This window comes from Sebastes umbrosus, chromosome 21, assembly GCF_015220745.1.
Source record: "Sebastes umbrosus isolate fSebUmb1 chromosome 21, fSebUmb1.pri, whole genome shotgun sequence".
NCBI lineage: Eukaryota > Metazoa > Chordata > Actinopteri > Perciformes > Sebastidae > Sebastes > Sebastes umbrosus.
The window spans coordinates 23,024,782-23,040,320 of record NC_051289.1 but is presented as its reverse complement, the minus strand read 5'-3'; the positions used below and the strand labels follow the sequence as shown (position 1 = coordinate 23,040,320).

The window sequence follows — 15,539 nt, the reverse complement described above, 5'->3', positions numbered from 1 at the left end:
CAGAGGGATGAGATTCAAGGTGAGACGGGAGAAAGAGCCAGAGAGAATGACACAGAAGTCAATGGAGCAAGAGCTTAAATTCCATCCATCCATCCATTTTCTGTGACCGCTTATCATATTCAGGGTCGCAGAGGGGCTGGAGACGATCCCAACTGACATTGGGGCACAGGCGGGAAAGAGCTTAAATTTGAGAGAGTTAAATCTGTTCAACAATTGTTTTCTAGGGCGGTATATTGGCAAAAATCTGGTGATACGATACGTATCATGATACAGCGGTTACGATTCAATATATAACAATATATTGCGATACTGTAAGTAAGGCGATTGCAATTTTTTTTCTTATCAAATTTGAGTAAAACGGTCATAGTAAGACACACCAACATATGTAAAATCAGAGTGATTATGTGAAATGGCCACTATCGGGACTAACATCATTACACATGCATACAATTTGACTCATTGGATCCACACGAGTTTCAGCTTTACAGTGATATCCAATTTATGTAATTCCAAGACTGTTTAGGGACCCCAGTATGCAGAAATATTCAAATACACCATTTTAGAATAGGTGAAAATAACACATTTATACTACATTTAAAAAAAATGGCAAGGTTTTTGCCCAAAATTGCATGGAATTATCATAAAGGTGGCATTTCTGTAAAGAGGAGACTCGTGGGTACCCATAATGAGCCATTTTCGTTCACATGTCTTGAGGTCAGAGGTCAAGGGACTCCTTTGAAGATGGCCATGTCAGTTTTTGCTCGCCAAGATTTAACGTAACTTTGGAGCAACATTTAGCCTCCTTTGCGACATGCAAGTATAAGATAGTTTCTAGTTTAAAAACTGAGCCCGCTACAACCTCCGAAAGATCAAATAGCATCGGATTTTTAAGTGGTTAATTGAAAATCGATACAGTGTTTTGGAGAATCGATACAGTATCACAACACATGATATCACGATACTCGCGTGCATCGATATTTTCTTACACCCCTATTATTTTCACAGTCAAACTTTAGAAGCAACATGTTGTTGTGTTTGAATCTACTTCAATATATCCTATTTTCTATGCTGCTTTTTGAAGGACAGCTTGACTTTGCCCCATTTACTTCACAAACATTCAGTAAAATACTGAACCCCAAGAAGGGTTGAGCCCGAGATTGTTTAAGTTAAGGTTTTTAAGATGCCAAATCATCACACATCAGTGGTTGAACCAGACGGCATCATTTCAATCAGCAACAGAACAGTTTGAGATGAAGTTACAAAAATAGTATTGAGTGTCACACTAACTACAGCCATGCAGCACGGTGTTCCTGTTAACACGTTTCCAAAACAGCAGCTACATCTTGTGCTCTTTTCTCAAACACTCCATTACAAGATGTGCTGTGTGCTTCTCTTATCTCAACCACGTGGGAGTATTGTTTGATAGCCTGCTGTTGACAGCCGGGCGGTGCCGTGCTGTGCCATCTGGATCCCCTCCGGCTGGCACCTCAGCAGAGCAGCCCAAAACCAGCAGAGGGCCTTCCTGTCTGGGCTGATGTTGCAACCCGAAGCTACCCTCATGGCAGGCTCCCGGAGCAGGCAGGCGGAGTGCCAATAGCTAACCACAATAATACAGATATATTCCTGTTCACAGTGTAACTAACGGCAGTATGAGGGCATCAGTTTCCTCTCGTCCTGCAGGTGGTTGCTGCGGGTTGAGGAGCTTGTATCTTTTTCAAAATAAGGCATAGGTGGCAACTGTGATCCACTGAACCTGGATTGTTTTTTGAATAAGAAGAAAATTCAAACATCCATTTACTGGTTTTATTCATATGCAATATAAAATGTAGTTGACAGTTGAGGTGACATCTGATCTTGACCAAAGTTGAGCAAAACATTTAAATCAATTTACAGTTTTTTTTTTTTATCAGAATTTTTTTTTTTTTAAAAGTGAATCAATTTTTTTTATTAGTTGCAATCTTGTGCAGCAATCTGAGTCATATGCCCTGAGAAGAATGATGACATTTTTTTCATACAAATATTTAAAAAAAATCTTATTATTATTTTAAAAATGTTGCACTGACAAAATTGCAAAATCAATCAACTTGTAAAATTCATGAAGATTCCCAACTTAATAAATGGGTATGGAAAATGAAGGTTCTCCTCTATGAGGAATGGGCAATATGGATAAAAGCCTCGTGCTACATGTCACTTTATTTTGCGATATCGATATATTGTGATGTCAATGTTCTGGAAAATTAACCAAGACACTGTTTATGGATGAAATCACTAGACGGGAATGTGTTGTGTTTTGTTAATCCAGCAGATTGCATACCCAACAAATCAAAATACTTCATCACATTGATGCCAAAATCATATAAATATGGAAATCAATCCTGCTCATTGATTTGCAACAAATTCTAAAATAGCCTAATACGACCAGAGATATGGTCCACAAATCTAAATTTGTCTCATGGTATATATATCATCATATATCGCCCCAACCCTACCCTCTATTTATTATTGTATGATTGTGCAGTCTTACATGACAAGACAATGGCCAGGTGATGGATCTCCTTTGCTTTGAATAGAACACTGGAATGGGGGGAAACACGCAGAAGTGCATTCATTTATCAGAGGAGAACTATGGGGAGAAGTGCTGCTTTAGTGTCCATCTTCTTTTGGCTTTGTCTTCCATCTTTCTGAAGGTGTGTTCATGTGTGTTTTCTGTAGGAGAATAAATAATGGAGCTTAAAACACATCAGGCCTAAATCCACACACTGACCTATTCCCTCCACTCTTTGTTCAGCCTACCTCCCTAACAATGTGTAACCGTCACCCCCTACTTCATTTCCTCTCTGCTTCCTGAAACGCAGGAAGTTGGGTGCTTTCGTCTACCCCCAGGTTGGAGAAAACTGGGGAGGGTGGAACCACACCAGAGGTCACTGACACCAGCCAGAGGGACACTCCCTGGGTCTGAGGCCAGTCAGCTTCCTGTGTTAAAAATGACAGTGACATCACCAGAAAAAAAGCGTTACTTTCGAAATGATTCATGTGTAATTTTAAAGTAGAAACGTATTATCACACTAAACAAAATGACAGCTTTCGTGTTATTAATGACTTACGTGTTGCTGATGTATACAGTGTGCGAGTGTGCTATGCGTGTACTCACTAACATTCGAGCAGCATCATTAATCCACCTTCAGTTCTCCTTCAGCGCTCTTTGCTTCTTCCCACACACCCATCTTTTATTCAGCACCGTGTGTCACTTCCTCCTACATCATGGCTGTGTGTGTGTTTTAGTGTCCTTTGAGGCTCTTCAAGTGGCCCTCAAACACAAAAAGGCAGTAGTTCAAAAGAGTTTGGACACAATAGCAGTGGCTCGCATGTGTAACCTGCAGGGTACTGACTGAGAGAGGCTGTGTGATCTGAGGTATGCTCTGTAGTCATCATTACATAGTGTATTTTAATGGTGGATCTAAAGTAAAGTTTTACATCAACCATGCTCATTTCCACAAGGTTTTGTTGCAAACTAACCTTCTCTTCTTCACTTCTTCTTCTCCCAAATTTCTCCTCAACTTTGCTCTCCTCTCTCTCAATTTCCTATTTTCCTTTTTCATATCCATCTCGACTATTCCCCTCCCATCTATATTTTCTTTCATTTTCTCTCTTTTCTCTTTGCGTCTTCTCTCTCCCTGTCAATCATGTTTCACATCTGTCACTCTCACCACTTTATGTTCAGCTCTCTTGTCTTTTCTATGGAAGACGGGACCTGCCAAAATGAAAAATGAATGAATAAATAAATAAATGACTCAATAAATAAATATGTCATTAAATGTAGCAAAAATAATATTAAAAATAAATGTAGCCATTAACTAATTGATAAAATATGACGTAAATTGATGTTTCTGCTTCTTTATTTATCTATCTTTGTATTCATTTCCTTATTTATTTACTCTTCTGTTAATGCAAAATAAATAAATAAATACAAATGAATAATACAAATAAATACATAAATAAATAAAAGGGGAAATTAAACAGAAGAGTAAATAAATAAGGGAATTAATACAAATGTAAATAAATAAAGAAGCAAATTAAAACAGAAATACAAATTTGTGTCACATTTTATCAATTCATTAATGCTTACATTTGTTTTTAATTTTGTTTTTGTTTCATTTAATGAAATATTTATTTATTTATCAAGTCATTTATTTATTATTCTTTTTTAAATTTTGGTTCCGTCCTCCATACTTTTTGCCCTTTTGTCTCTTATTATCAGCTTGTCACTGTTCTTCTGTACCTGTTCCTGTTTCTTGGCATCTGTTTCTTTTTCTCTCTACTGGTCTTTGTGGGTGTTGGTTCCTTCTGACCCTTTCCTGTTTCACTGACATCATCCAAGAAACCAGGAAGCTGCTGATGGGGTCACCACCTCACACTGTTTTTATGTGTGTTAAGTTTTAGCTTAGTTTCCTTGCCTCTGTTGAGTTTTTAAGAGTTAGTAATACAGTTGTAGCTAATAATTAACCCATACGGGAATATGATAATGATCTTAACCAAATGTCAACAAATGTTTGAGCTTAGGTTGTTCAGGATATTAAATCCCTTCACCGGGCCACCATAAAATTCAAACAGCGGTAGGGATAAACTACCAATCAGCTGTTCAAACAACAGTGGTTCTCTGTTTCACTAGCAGCCACAGCTATGAACTCGAGGGCTGCAGGCTTAGAACACAGTGCATAACTTCTTTGTACATTTTTTGTTTATAATTTAAGAATAAAACTCATGTTTTGGCCTGTGGGATTTAATGGGGGCAAGGAACTAGGACACTCAATTGATGCTGATATATTCAGTGGTTTTACATAGCAGTCATCCACCAGGCAACAGTGGCTGTAGCTTCTGACTTGGCACACACATGTCTAACAGCAAAAAGATAAAAGATATATATTTTTTGGCTTTATGGACCGGGGATGGGCATTTTTCACTATTTTCTGACATTTTATAGGCTAAACAATTAATCAACTAATTAAAAAAAAATAACCAATGGAATTAATCTATAATGAAAATAACAAATTTGTGCAGAACTAAAACACACTTTTACTTTGACTTTGTTAAACACCAGTCAGCCAGAGGCTGAGTCACACTGCCATCAGAGGTTTAACTCGGGACATGTGTTAAAATTAAAAGTGAATATAAAAAAAATGACATTTCATGAAGTAAACCAGAATGAAATAGATAAGGTAATGGGGATGATTAGTCACCCAGGTATCTAACATCTGAACAATCTGATAAAAATAATGGAAAGCTTTTACAAGACTTGAAAATCATGAATTATTCTATGGTGTTTAGTCACTTTTAATCTGATCTGTTCAAAATGTACCTTAAAGGATAATTTGTCAAGTATTTAATACTCTTATCAACATGGGAGTGGGCAAATATGCTTGCTTTATGCAAATGTATGTATATATTTATTATTGGAAATCAATTACCAACACAAAACAATGACAAATATTGTCCAGAAACCCTCACAGGTACTGCATTTAGCATAAGAAATATGCTCAAATCATAACATGGCAAACTGCAGCCCAACAGGCAACAACAGCTGTCAGTGTGTCAGTGTGCTGACTTGACTATGACTTGCCCCAAACTGCATGTGATTATCATAAAGTGAGCATGTCTGTAAAGGGGAGACTCATAGAACCCATTTTCATTCACATATCTTGAGGTCAGAGGTCAAGGGACCCCTTTGGAAATGGCCATGCCAGATTTTGCTAGCCAAAATTAAGCATATGTTTGGAACGTTCTTTAGCCTCTTTCCCGACAAGCTGTCATGGTTGGTACAAATTCCTTAGGTTTTGTAGTTTCATACGATACCAGTGTCTTCACTCTAGCTTTAAGACTGAGCCCGCTACAACCTAAAAGTTGTATTTAATGTGTTAAAGAAATTAGTGGCGTAAAAAACTAATTTTCCTCAATGTGTTATTAGTGTATTAACTTTGACAGCCCTTCTTATTTATTACCTCTCCATAATAAAGGAAGTTGTGTCTTAAATTAAAAATGTGTGTTTAAATTAGTATCAAATGCAAGCTAATACAGAATTTCAGTCTTAAATGTGGTAGTAAAGGTCATATTTTACATACACATTTTCATGTTTAACACTGTTATTTGGATATTAGTCTTCTATTCATTTGTACTTGCTTTCATATGTGAGGAAAAACCTTGCAGACACCTTGTGACATAGATCACCTGGTGGCAGATAGTTGTACCTGCAGCAGTCAGTGTCTGACTCAGAGGATAGATGTTGTACAAACCTGCTGTCAGAGTTCAACAGCTCATCGAATACTCAAAGATCTCTTTCTTGTGATTTATTGCGGCTCCTATTGCCAGCTACTGTCTAATCTGGTGGCTGATTCTAGGTGGTTTGTGTGTACAGATGATGATCTAAAACAAATCTATACCTTTTTGGTGTGTTTGCTTAGCACATCGATTCACAAACCGCCGTTTACACAGCCGACAGATTGTTTTTCCATTCGGTTCAGTCCATTGCAGGAGAGGTGGTTAACCCCTAAAGCCAAACCCACACATTTAACCTCAGACTGAAAGGTTTCAGTCCACACTGTGTGTGAGTTATTTTGGTAAAACGATCATAGCCTTGCCTGCTATTCCCAACATACTGATGATTACTTTATATTCTGTTGAATATAATTTTGTCAAAAGAAAATGTACAGTATGCAGACTCAAAGGGAAGTTGCTTTTTTTTTTACCAGATGTGTATCTTAGTTGTTGAAGTTTTTCAAATGGTATACTAATCAGTTTAGAATTAAACTCTTTACATCAAATGCTGCCTGTAAGACTAATGTTTTGTTTCCTCATTTTTTTCCAGATCTGCCCATGGAGTATAATCCGTCAGATCATCCCCGGGCCAGCACCATCTTCCTCAGCAAGTCCCAGACTGACGGTGAGCATTGTGAGCACCTCGCTTTTCTCCCAAACCTACTTTTGAAACTTTGACAGTAAAGTAGCGCTGACAAATTGTATAGGGATTGTTGGTGAGTGCGTTGAAAACTTGGAAGGTGTCTGCAAGAGCCATGTTAAATATGTCTGGACCTGCATAGATGAAGGTGACGGAGTGTGAGGCAAGGTGAAGTTGTGTTATGCATTATTGTGATGGCTTTTCTTACTCTGCGAGTATTACTGCAAGTGTGTACCAAGCACTAACTTAATGGGTAATTCTTTCTAGTAGTGTCATCCACAGCTGTTTGGAAAGAGTTTCTGATGGCCTTTGCTCTTGGTTGATTAAATTCTTAGCCTAAATGTGCGTTATCAGTGGTTATAAGCCTCATAGATGTGGGTCAGTAGGGCCCTGCTACACCCGCTAGTATGTTTTGTCATCTATACACGTGGTCGATCACTGAAAGAAGGTATAAAAGAAGACGACAGTGACCTAGCGACCGTAGTAATTATGATGGAAGCAGTGGCAGAAGTGAGGCGTTGTAGTATAGACAATATGAAACTCCATATGGGGTGGAGTTAGGGGGCGATGGATGGTACACAAAACACAGTACTTTCACCCAGGAGACCGGGGTTCGCATCCCATGTGAAACCAACAAGATATAATTGTCTTTGCGTTCATAAGCGTTAAATTTTACTTTCTTTTTTGGAACATAGTTATTTTAAGCCAAAACACAGTGTTTTCCCCTAAACTTAAAGGTGCAGTGTGTAGGATTTGGCGGCATCTAGCAGTGAAGTTGCAGATTGCAATTAACTGACACTTCTCCCATGTGCCAAGCGTGTAAGAGAACTATGGTGGCCGACACGAAACCGCAAATGACCCTATCTAGAGCATGCGTTTGGTTTGTCCATTCTGGGCTACTGTAGAAACATAGTGGCCGGCTCCATGAAGAGTGAAGAGGACCCGCTCCCTATGTAGATATAAACGGCTCATTCTAAGGTAACAGTAACACAATAATTCTTATTTTCAAGTGATTATACACTAAAGAAAACATACTTATTAATATTATATTAATTTCTGCCAATAGATCCCCCTAAATACTACACACTGTTCCTTTAGCTAAGTGGTTCTGTTGCCTAAACCTAAACAAATTGTTTTGTTTGTGTTCAATGTTTCATGCAGTTTTACAACGTGTTAGAACGTGTTTGTTTTAAGTTTTGCTTTCAGTTTTACAACGTAGTAGGCATAGCAGGCCCCTACTGACCCACATCTATGATGGTTATAAGAGCAAAAACACACTTTCAATGGCCTGATAACAGTCAAATCGGGTGACTATATGCATTCCGTCTGAAGACTGTAGTTTGAAGAATTTGTCGTGCAAAATAAGTAAGCACATCATAAACCCCTGTGTACAATTCCACACAGCTTTCAAGTGTAAGTCATGAAACCTACAGTAATGTAAACATCTCTAGAATGCATTAAACACTCACATTTCAGGTAGTCTCATCACAGATCTCTAGTGTATTTTTTGATTACGTTTTCTCACCACTTTACATCGCCTCTCCTCCCCCTACTCCCTCAGGGCCTCATTCATGTTGACTGTAGGTTTTTATCAATCGACATTGATCCTCAAAAACCCCCGTTGAGAGAGGTCATTCAAAGAGCAGCGTTGCCACTATATGTGGCAGATTGCACATCAAGCGAGAACGCAGCCTGCAAAAAATAGTATTTTTAAGTTTCAAACGATGGCATGTGCCGCCCCCTTTGTGGGAATGCAAGCTGTTTGATTGATACAGGGATTTCAGATGGGGAGCTATGTAAAAGTCCAGTTGATCAACATCCTTTTATCCACCATAGAAGCTCCAGGCAGGCTCCTGTGGAAATGTTACAGCAGCTGCCTTTGCGTCAGATTATTTGAGGCACACTGGGCTGTTTTGATCGTCTCTTATCAAGCAGTGAGACTGATCCGGTAGCCGTCTGGACCCTTCACAGTGACACTAATGCATTTTAATCAACTGAAATGTGATGAAGTTGGTTTCTGGGATTCAGTTTAGCCTCAGTCTTTTTTACTTTGATGATAAGAGGCTTGATATTGTTCCATTTGCTGGTTCATCTGAAGGGTTTGTAGCCTGAAGGCTGATATATTGATCTGATCTTTTATTAGCCTTTTTTATCAAGCTCTTGTGTGAATGTCTGCTGGCCTGTTTTCTCAACATATTGCACACAAATAAATACCAATACAGGACACACAGAGAACAACTTGGGCTTTGTGTTTTTTCAGTTGCTGTGCCCAACAAGAGAGGTAAGCATGTATATGTGTCTGGTCTCTGTGGACGGGTAGCAGCACTATGCTTACTGTGTGTTTCTGCGCTGGACTTTTCATGTGGTCTCAAGCTTTATTGTATTCTTGTACTTGATCCGTATCGTTCTTTGTTAGCGGGTGACGTGCCTTCACTGCTGAGCTGCTGATATCATTCTATATATATATGTGTGTGTGTGTTTGTGCCCATGTGCATGACCGTTTATTTTCCACACCAGCAGCAGCGCTTATGAAATCTTTTCAACAGAGGAGGTGTGAATGTAACAAATGTTAAGATTCAACACTACTGTTCAGAAGAATATTAAATGTGTCAGTGTTGATTTGTAGAAAAAAATTATGTGATTTTTCTTCCTTATTATTTCAGAAATCACCGCCGTCAGGGTTTTTTTTTTTTTTTCACTGATTATGACGTAAGAAGAGCCTGCTGCTTTTTGCTAGAAAGCAGAGCATACAGTCACGACTGCCCCTAGGGAAAGAAAAAAACATGTGCATTAGAGTGTGTGTGCGTGTGCGTGTGCGTGTGCGTGTGCGTGCATGTGCGTGTGTGTCGGAGAGGTGAGAGACAGACAGGGCGGCAGGGTGAGAGGTGCCAGACAGCTCACTACGTCACTTGATGTGTGATGCTGCGCTCTGCATCTGCTCCAGTTTGCTTTGCCGGCGATCTTTTTTCCCCCTCGTGTGCTCTCCTACATCAGAGTGAACACACACACATACAGACACACACGGATGCACAAACGGACACAACCGCATTACACACAGCCGTGTGTGTGTGTGTGTGTGTGTGTGTGTGTTACGCCATGCACTCATGAAGTGAGCTCTATAAAACTAACAACTCACCTCGGCCATTAAGCAGAATTAGCATTTGTATGAACAGAAAGAAAGCTCAAATGACAAATCTCCTCTTGAATGAAACATGCGTCATTTAATTTGGACTCATGTGGGCCAAAATGATGAATGGATTAGATAATTAGCTCACACTCATTCCCCCACATTAAAACACAATTTCTAATGTAGCGGGAGAGAAAAGCCATTTTACAGGCTTTGAAATGTTCTTTTTTCATATTAAAAATGCTTTTTGCTAAAACTGCCATGTGTTGTTTAATGCAGTGTAGAATAATTAGAGAAAAAACGTATAAACCCTGGATAAATGCTGCTCCCTGTCTGTGAGGGTTGTGTACTGCACTCCTACTGAGCTTGACCGCTGACACCTGTTCTCTCATCTTCCTTTGCAGTTCGAGAAAAACGAAAGAGCCTTTACATCAACCATGTAAGTACGCTAAAGGACATTGTGTGTGATACGTTAAAGAGGACAGTAGTGTTTGGGATGCACCGATACAGATACTGGATCGGATTATCAGGCCGATACTGACTCAGATTGCTGGATTGGATTTCGGTGACAATGGGGGCCGATCTATTAAATTACATTTTTATGTTTGTATACTATACACATTATATACTGGAATTTTATTTCCTGTTTACATTTTGACCAGTTGCTGCATTAAAAAGGTTTACATTTGAATTGTAATTCCTGTTAATTTTGAAGATGTTTGACTAGAGCTGTAACGATTAATCGATTGATCCATTAGTTGTCACCTATTCAATTAAACACCTATTATTTTGATGATTAGTTTGAGTAATTGTTTAAGAAAAAAAAGTCAAATCCTGATTCCAGCTTCTTAAATCTGAATATTTTTGGGTTTCTTTACTCCTCTATTACAGTAAACTGAATATATTTGAGTTGTGGACAAAAAAAAGGCATTTCAGGACGTCATCTTGAGCTTTGGGAAACACTGATCGACATTTTTCACCATTTTCTGACATTTTATAGACCAAACAACTAATCAATTAATCGAGAAAATAACTGTCAAATTAATCGAAAATGAAAATAATTGTTAGTTGCAACCCTACTTAAGAGCATGAAGTGGATTTTATCATTCAACTGTCATTTAGTTATTTGGTAGTTTGATACAATTGTGAATATTATAATGGTGCAAATGGTGATTGTATTGTGTTGTATCTTTTTTGCAAGTTCACACACATTTCGGAGAACAAGGTAAAGTCCTCAAAATGACCCTCAAAATACTCCAACCCCTTTATCATTGTCTTCTTATAGTCATAGTCATGTGTGCAGAAGATGTAGTTAAATGTCATTATTTAGATGTAGTAGCAACAATTTCATCCCGTTATGATGTAGTTCATCTTTGTCCATCACTCCTTCAGCCGCAAGAGCAGCAATTGGTAGAATATGTTATTTTTACAGATGAATCAGTGAAGTTTTTATCTTGAAAAGAATAAACATTCTTTTGATTGTGAGCAAATAAAAAAAGGAATAACCATATTGACATGATAAAGCTCTGGTTCAGTATGTGCCAGGAGAAAATGAGCCAGTTAAAAGAAAAGTCATCACAAGGGATGTCACGAGAACCGATACTTTGGTACCAAGTTGATGCCAAAATTCTGAAAACATGACGGTACTCAGTTTTCTACAGTACCGCAGGTACCATAAGTACCATCAAGGCTTGAGATTAACATCGTCCCATCGTCCTGGGCACAATAGAAAATGTGTTTGTGATGCAGTAAACTCTAAAAAACTATTGACGTATTCTGGGGACGCATCCTATTTTTTCCCCGATAATGCTACATTATGAACAACAAATCCATGTTGAAATCGGCAGGATGAGAGCTAGTTAACGTTAGCTGTTAGCTCCATGCAGGACTGTGCTGCTTACCAGCTGCTAACAGCTAACATTAACTAGCTCTCGTCCTGCTGATGTCGACACAGCAGGTGCCATCGAATTGGAATCGTGGAATTTCACTGGTATTAGTATCGACTACTAAATTTCTGGTATCGTGACATCCCTATTCATTACTAAATGGAAGTTTGGAGCTGAAGTTGCACTCCACCATACAGTCAATGCCATCCCCGCATGCAACCATGTCAGAAGTTGACAGAGGACAGATAGATTTAGTTTGTGGGCTTGCAGGTGCCCCACTTTCCATGGCTGTTAGCAGGCCTCTTGGCTGGTCAGAGTATGACTGAAATAGAGATTGACGTGCATGTGTCTCTGTCTGTCTGTCTGCCTGTCTGCCTGTCTGTATGTATGTATGTGTGTGTGTGTGTGTGTGTGTGTGTGAACTCCAGCATCATCAAGGCCCGGTGAGACGGAAGTACAGCTCATGTTCCACCATATTCCTCGATGACAGCACCGTCAGTCAGCCCAACCTCAAATACACCATCAAATGGTAACTACATAACTGTTTATGAACTCTTAATGTAATGTTCAATCTCCGCAATGAGGAGAAATGTTTTGGGTTCATTGTTTGAAATTAATTGTCATGTGTTTTTTTTTTTTCTCTTAACAGCGTAGCCCTCGCAATATACTACCACATAAAGAACAGGTATGATAAGGGCTTTCATTCATTTATGAGTTCTTGCATTCGTTTCTCTCCGTCTGTTGTCCATTTCACAATCCTGCCTCAAATATCAGCATCAGGCGTTAGCAGACACAGATAAAACTTGTCATCACAGACTGTATATAAGATGTGGACGTGAAGAAGACTTGAAACTAGCGACTGAGACCATAAACTCATGTTTACAATGTTTACTGAGGTAATAAATCAAGTGAGAAGTAGGCTCATTTTCTCATAGACTTCTATACAAAAGGACTTATTTTTGCGACCAGAGGCCCTGCTGGCCATTAGAAAGATTTTAAAGCACTTCTCATTGCTTCACTCAGAACTGGAGGTTGCCCACTGCTTGGCAGAAAAAAATGCCCCCTAAAGCCTATATTGAAATGTCAAACTCTTTAGGTATTGTGACATTCTGTCCGATGGCTTCCTCCACATGAAGCCTGACAAACTGGGCATCCTTCTGCAATAAAATGTGGTCTCGTAGAAGGGTGTAGAGACGTCCTTTTCTTTGTCTCTATTCTCAGTAACTGGTAGGAATCCCATGTAGTGCAGTTGCTTGAGGTGCAGATAAATGCCCATTAATGGCTTATTGAACAGGCAACCTGACATCCCAGAGGATGAAGTCATCATGTTTTAAATTAAATGAGTCTCATGCCATCTGTTTTACATTTCTATCATACCCTGATGTCCCTCCTACCTGTTTGTCATTCCAGGGATGTCGACGGAAGAATGTTGATAGACATTTTCGATGAGAAACTGCACCCGCTCACGGTAAGGCCGTATCTGTAGATACGTTTCCATTATGTGAACGCTGTAGAGCTGTCAGGGCTCATCAGCGAGACAAACCACACAAGCTGATGAACAGCAAATACCCACATGGATCAAATCTGTAATTTCGGGGACCATCTGGATCATTCAAATGTATTTTCAGTTCCTTTTTTTTACAGTTCTTTTCACAATTAACACTTGAAATGAAGGCACTTGCAAATGACAAGGTAGTACAAAATGTAAACCTTTCTTTGGTGTTTCATTATGACCTCTTTTAATTAAAATGCCATTGAACTTTTTATTTTTTTTATTTTAACACTGATGGCGAGGATGATCTTTGGTAGATAATAATGAGAATGAATATGAAACAAAATTTAAATCATACCTTCTCAGTCCAAAAATGTACGTAATGACTACATAACTGATGCTCCTTATCCAAAATCTACAACACACTCTATTCAAAATGAATACTCGTTTGTGAGCAAAAGTCTCAACTTGCAGCTTGTGTTTCCATTTTTGGTAAACAGTCACATTAAATCTTTCATTCTCATTTTGTTTGTTATCTTCTGTTCTAGAAGTCTGAACTTCCTCCTGATTATGAGAAACACGACCCTGAGCAGAAGCAGATCTACCGCTTTGTCAGGACGCTGTTCAGCGCCGCACAGCTCACCGCTGAGTGTGCCATTGTCACCTTGGTAAGTGTGTGTATGTGTGTGTATTTCAGTGCTGACACCAGGAGGGAGTGTTGCTTCCTGATTCTCTCTTTTTTGCCTTCCCTAGTCTCATGTGCCGTCTTCTTTCTATTGCCTTCTTTACACTCTGTTCTCTCATTTATTTTTGTACCTTATTTCTTCCTCCTGAATCCTATCAAATGCTAAATACGCCCCCCTCCTCCCAGAGACTGTTTCCCCAAAAATGTTGAAAAGTTAACTAATTCTCACAGGAGAGACCAGAAAATTGGAAGGTGACACAAGAAATGTGACAAGATCAATTTGATCTGTGCAATTTCCTTTCAGAATGACTTTGGTGTGAACTAGTATGTCTGCGCCTGAAGCAAGGATATAATTGGTGCTTTACTGTGCAGCAGGTTATCTCCTAAAGACTTATGACATCCGGCGCTGCTCACCTCTATTAAAAACGTGAGATCAAGGACAGCTTTACTCCCCCTTGTATCTCATTTCTTTCTCTTTCTCTCCTCCCCTGACCCCTGTGAGTCTTTAGCATTTGTTTTGTGTGCTTTCTCTTACCATCATCACACATTACAATAGTTTTACAGTAGTATAGTGATAAGAAGTCTTTATGTTCTTTAACCAGGTTATTTATGTGTTATTTTATTATACAAGTATTTAAAGAAAGAATGCATATCCGCTCTTAAATTAATACAGAATAAGGCTAATTCACTTGTGCTGTTTTTCCTATACAACTTATGTATAGTAATAATAACTAAATTAATAATAATCAACTTTATTTAAAGAGCCCTTTCAATTCGAGAGATGTAGCTCAAAGTACTTTACCATAAAAAATAAATATATCAAATTCAAACAAGGGAAAATACACACTAAAATTAGACAATAAAAAAGACAGCAGATGATAAAAATATATAAGTGAAATTAATAAAAATTTGAGAATTAGTAAAAAATAATAATGAGAAGAATGACATTAATTACAAGCCAAATTAAATAGGTTTTCAACTGTCATTTAATAAATGTTCACAGAGCCTGCGTCTCTCATAGCTCTTGGTAGGATATTCCATCATTTGGATTATTGTGTGTATTTAAAAACCCAGCAGTAGAAGATGTGAGAGCTTGTGAAGGATTATAAAATGACAGAGAGTCTGCAATGTAGGCCGTTCCCAAACCATTAAGAGCTTTAAAAACAAGTAAAAAGAACCGTAAAATCTATTCTAAATGATAATGGGAGCCAATGGAGTGTATCTAAACCGGGGCAATATGCTCTCTCTTCACTTGTTTTGGTTAAAAGTGTGGCAGCACAGTTCTGAATAAGTTGAAATGTTTCAGTTGAAGAGCAGTAAAAAAGAGCATTTCAATAATCTATTTGATATAAAAGCAATGAATACGTTTTTCAGAATCTTTATGGGATAGGAATGGCCGT

General features: G+C 38.5%; 1 protein-coding gene across 13 annotated transcripts in view; it reads left to right on the top strand.

The window, feature by feature from the left end:
• The window catches only part of ccny (cyclin Y), a 50,741-nt gene that overhangs the window by 21,954 nt on the left and 13,248 nt on the right, over positions 1-15,539 (top strand). For 3 of the 13 annotated variants that reach the window (XM_037756872.1, XM_037756871.1, XM_037756882.1), the window contains 8 exons: positions 6,860-6,943; positions 9,210-9,230; positions 10,481-10,515; positions 11,278-11,301; positions 12,391-12,491; positions 12,612-12,647; positions 13,373-13,430; positions 14,003-14,122. In XM_037756872.1, coding sequence (XP_037612800.1) covers positions 6,860-6,943; positions 9,210-9,230; positions 10,481-10,515; positions 11,278-11,301; positions 12,391-12,491; positions 12,612-12,647; positions 13,373-13,430; positions 14,003-14,122 — 479 coding nt within the window. The remainder of the gene's footprint in view (positions 1-6,859; positions 6,944-9,209; positions 9,231-10,480; positions 10,516-11,277; positions 11,302-12,390; positions 12,492-12,611; positions 12,648-13,372; positions 13,431-14,002; positions 14,123-15,539) is intronic. The other 10 variants (XM_037756877.1, XM_037756885.1, XM_037756884.1 and 7 more) reach the window with 7 other exon arrangements.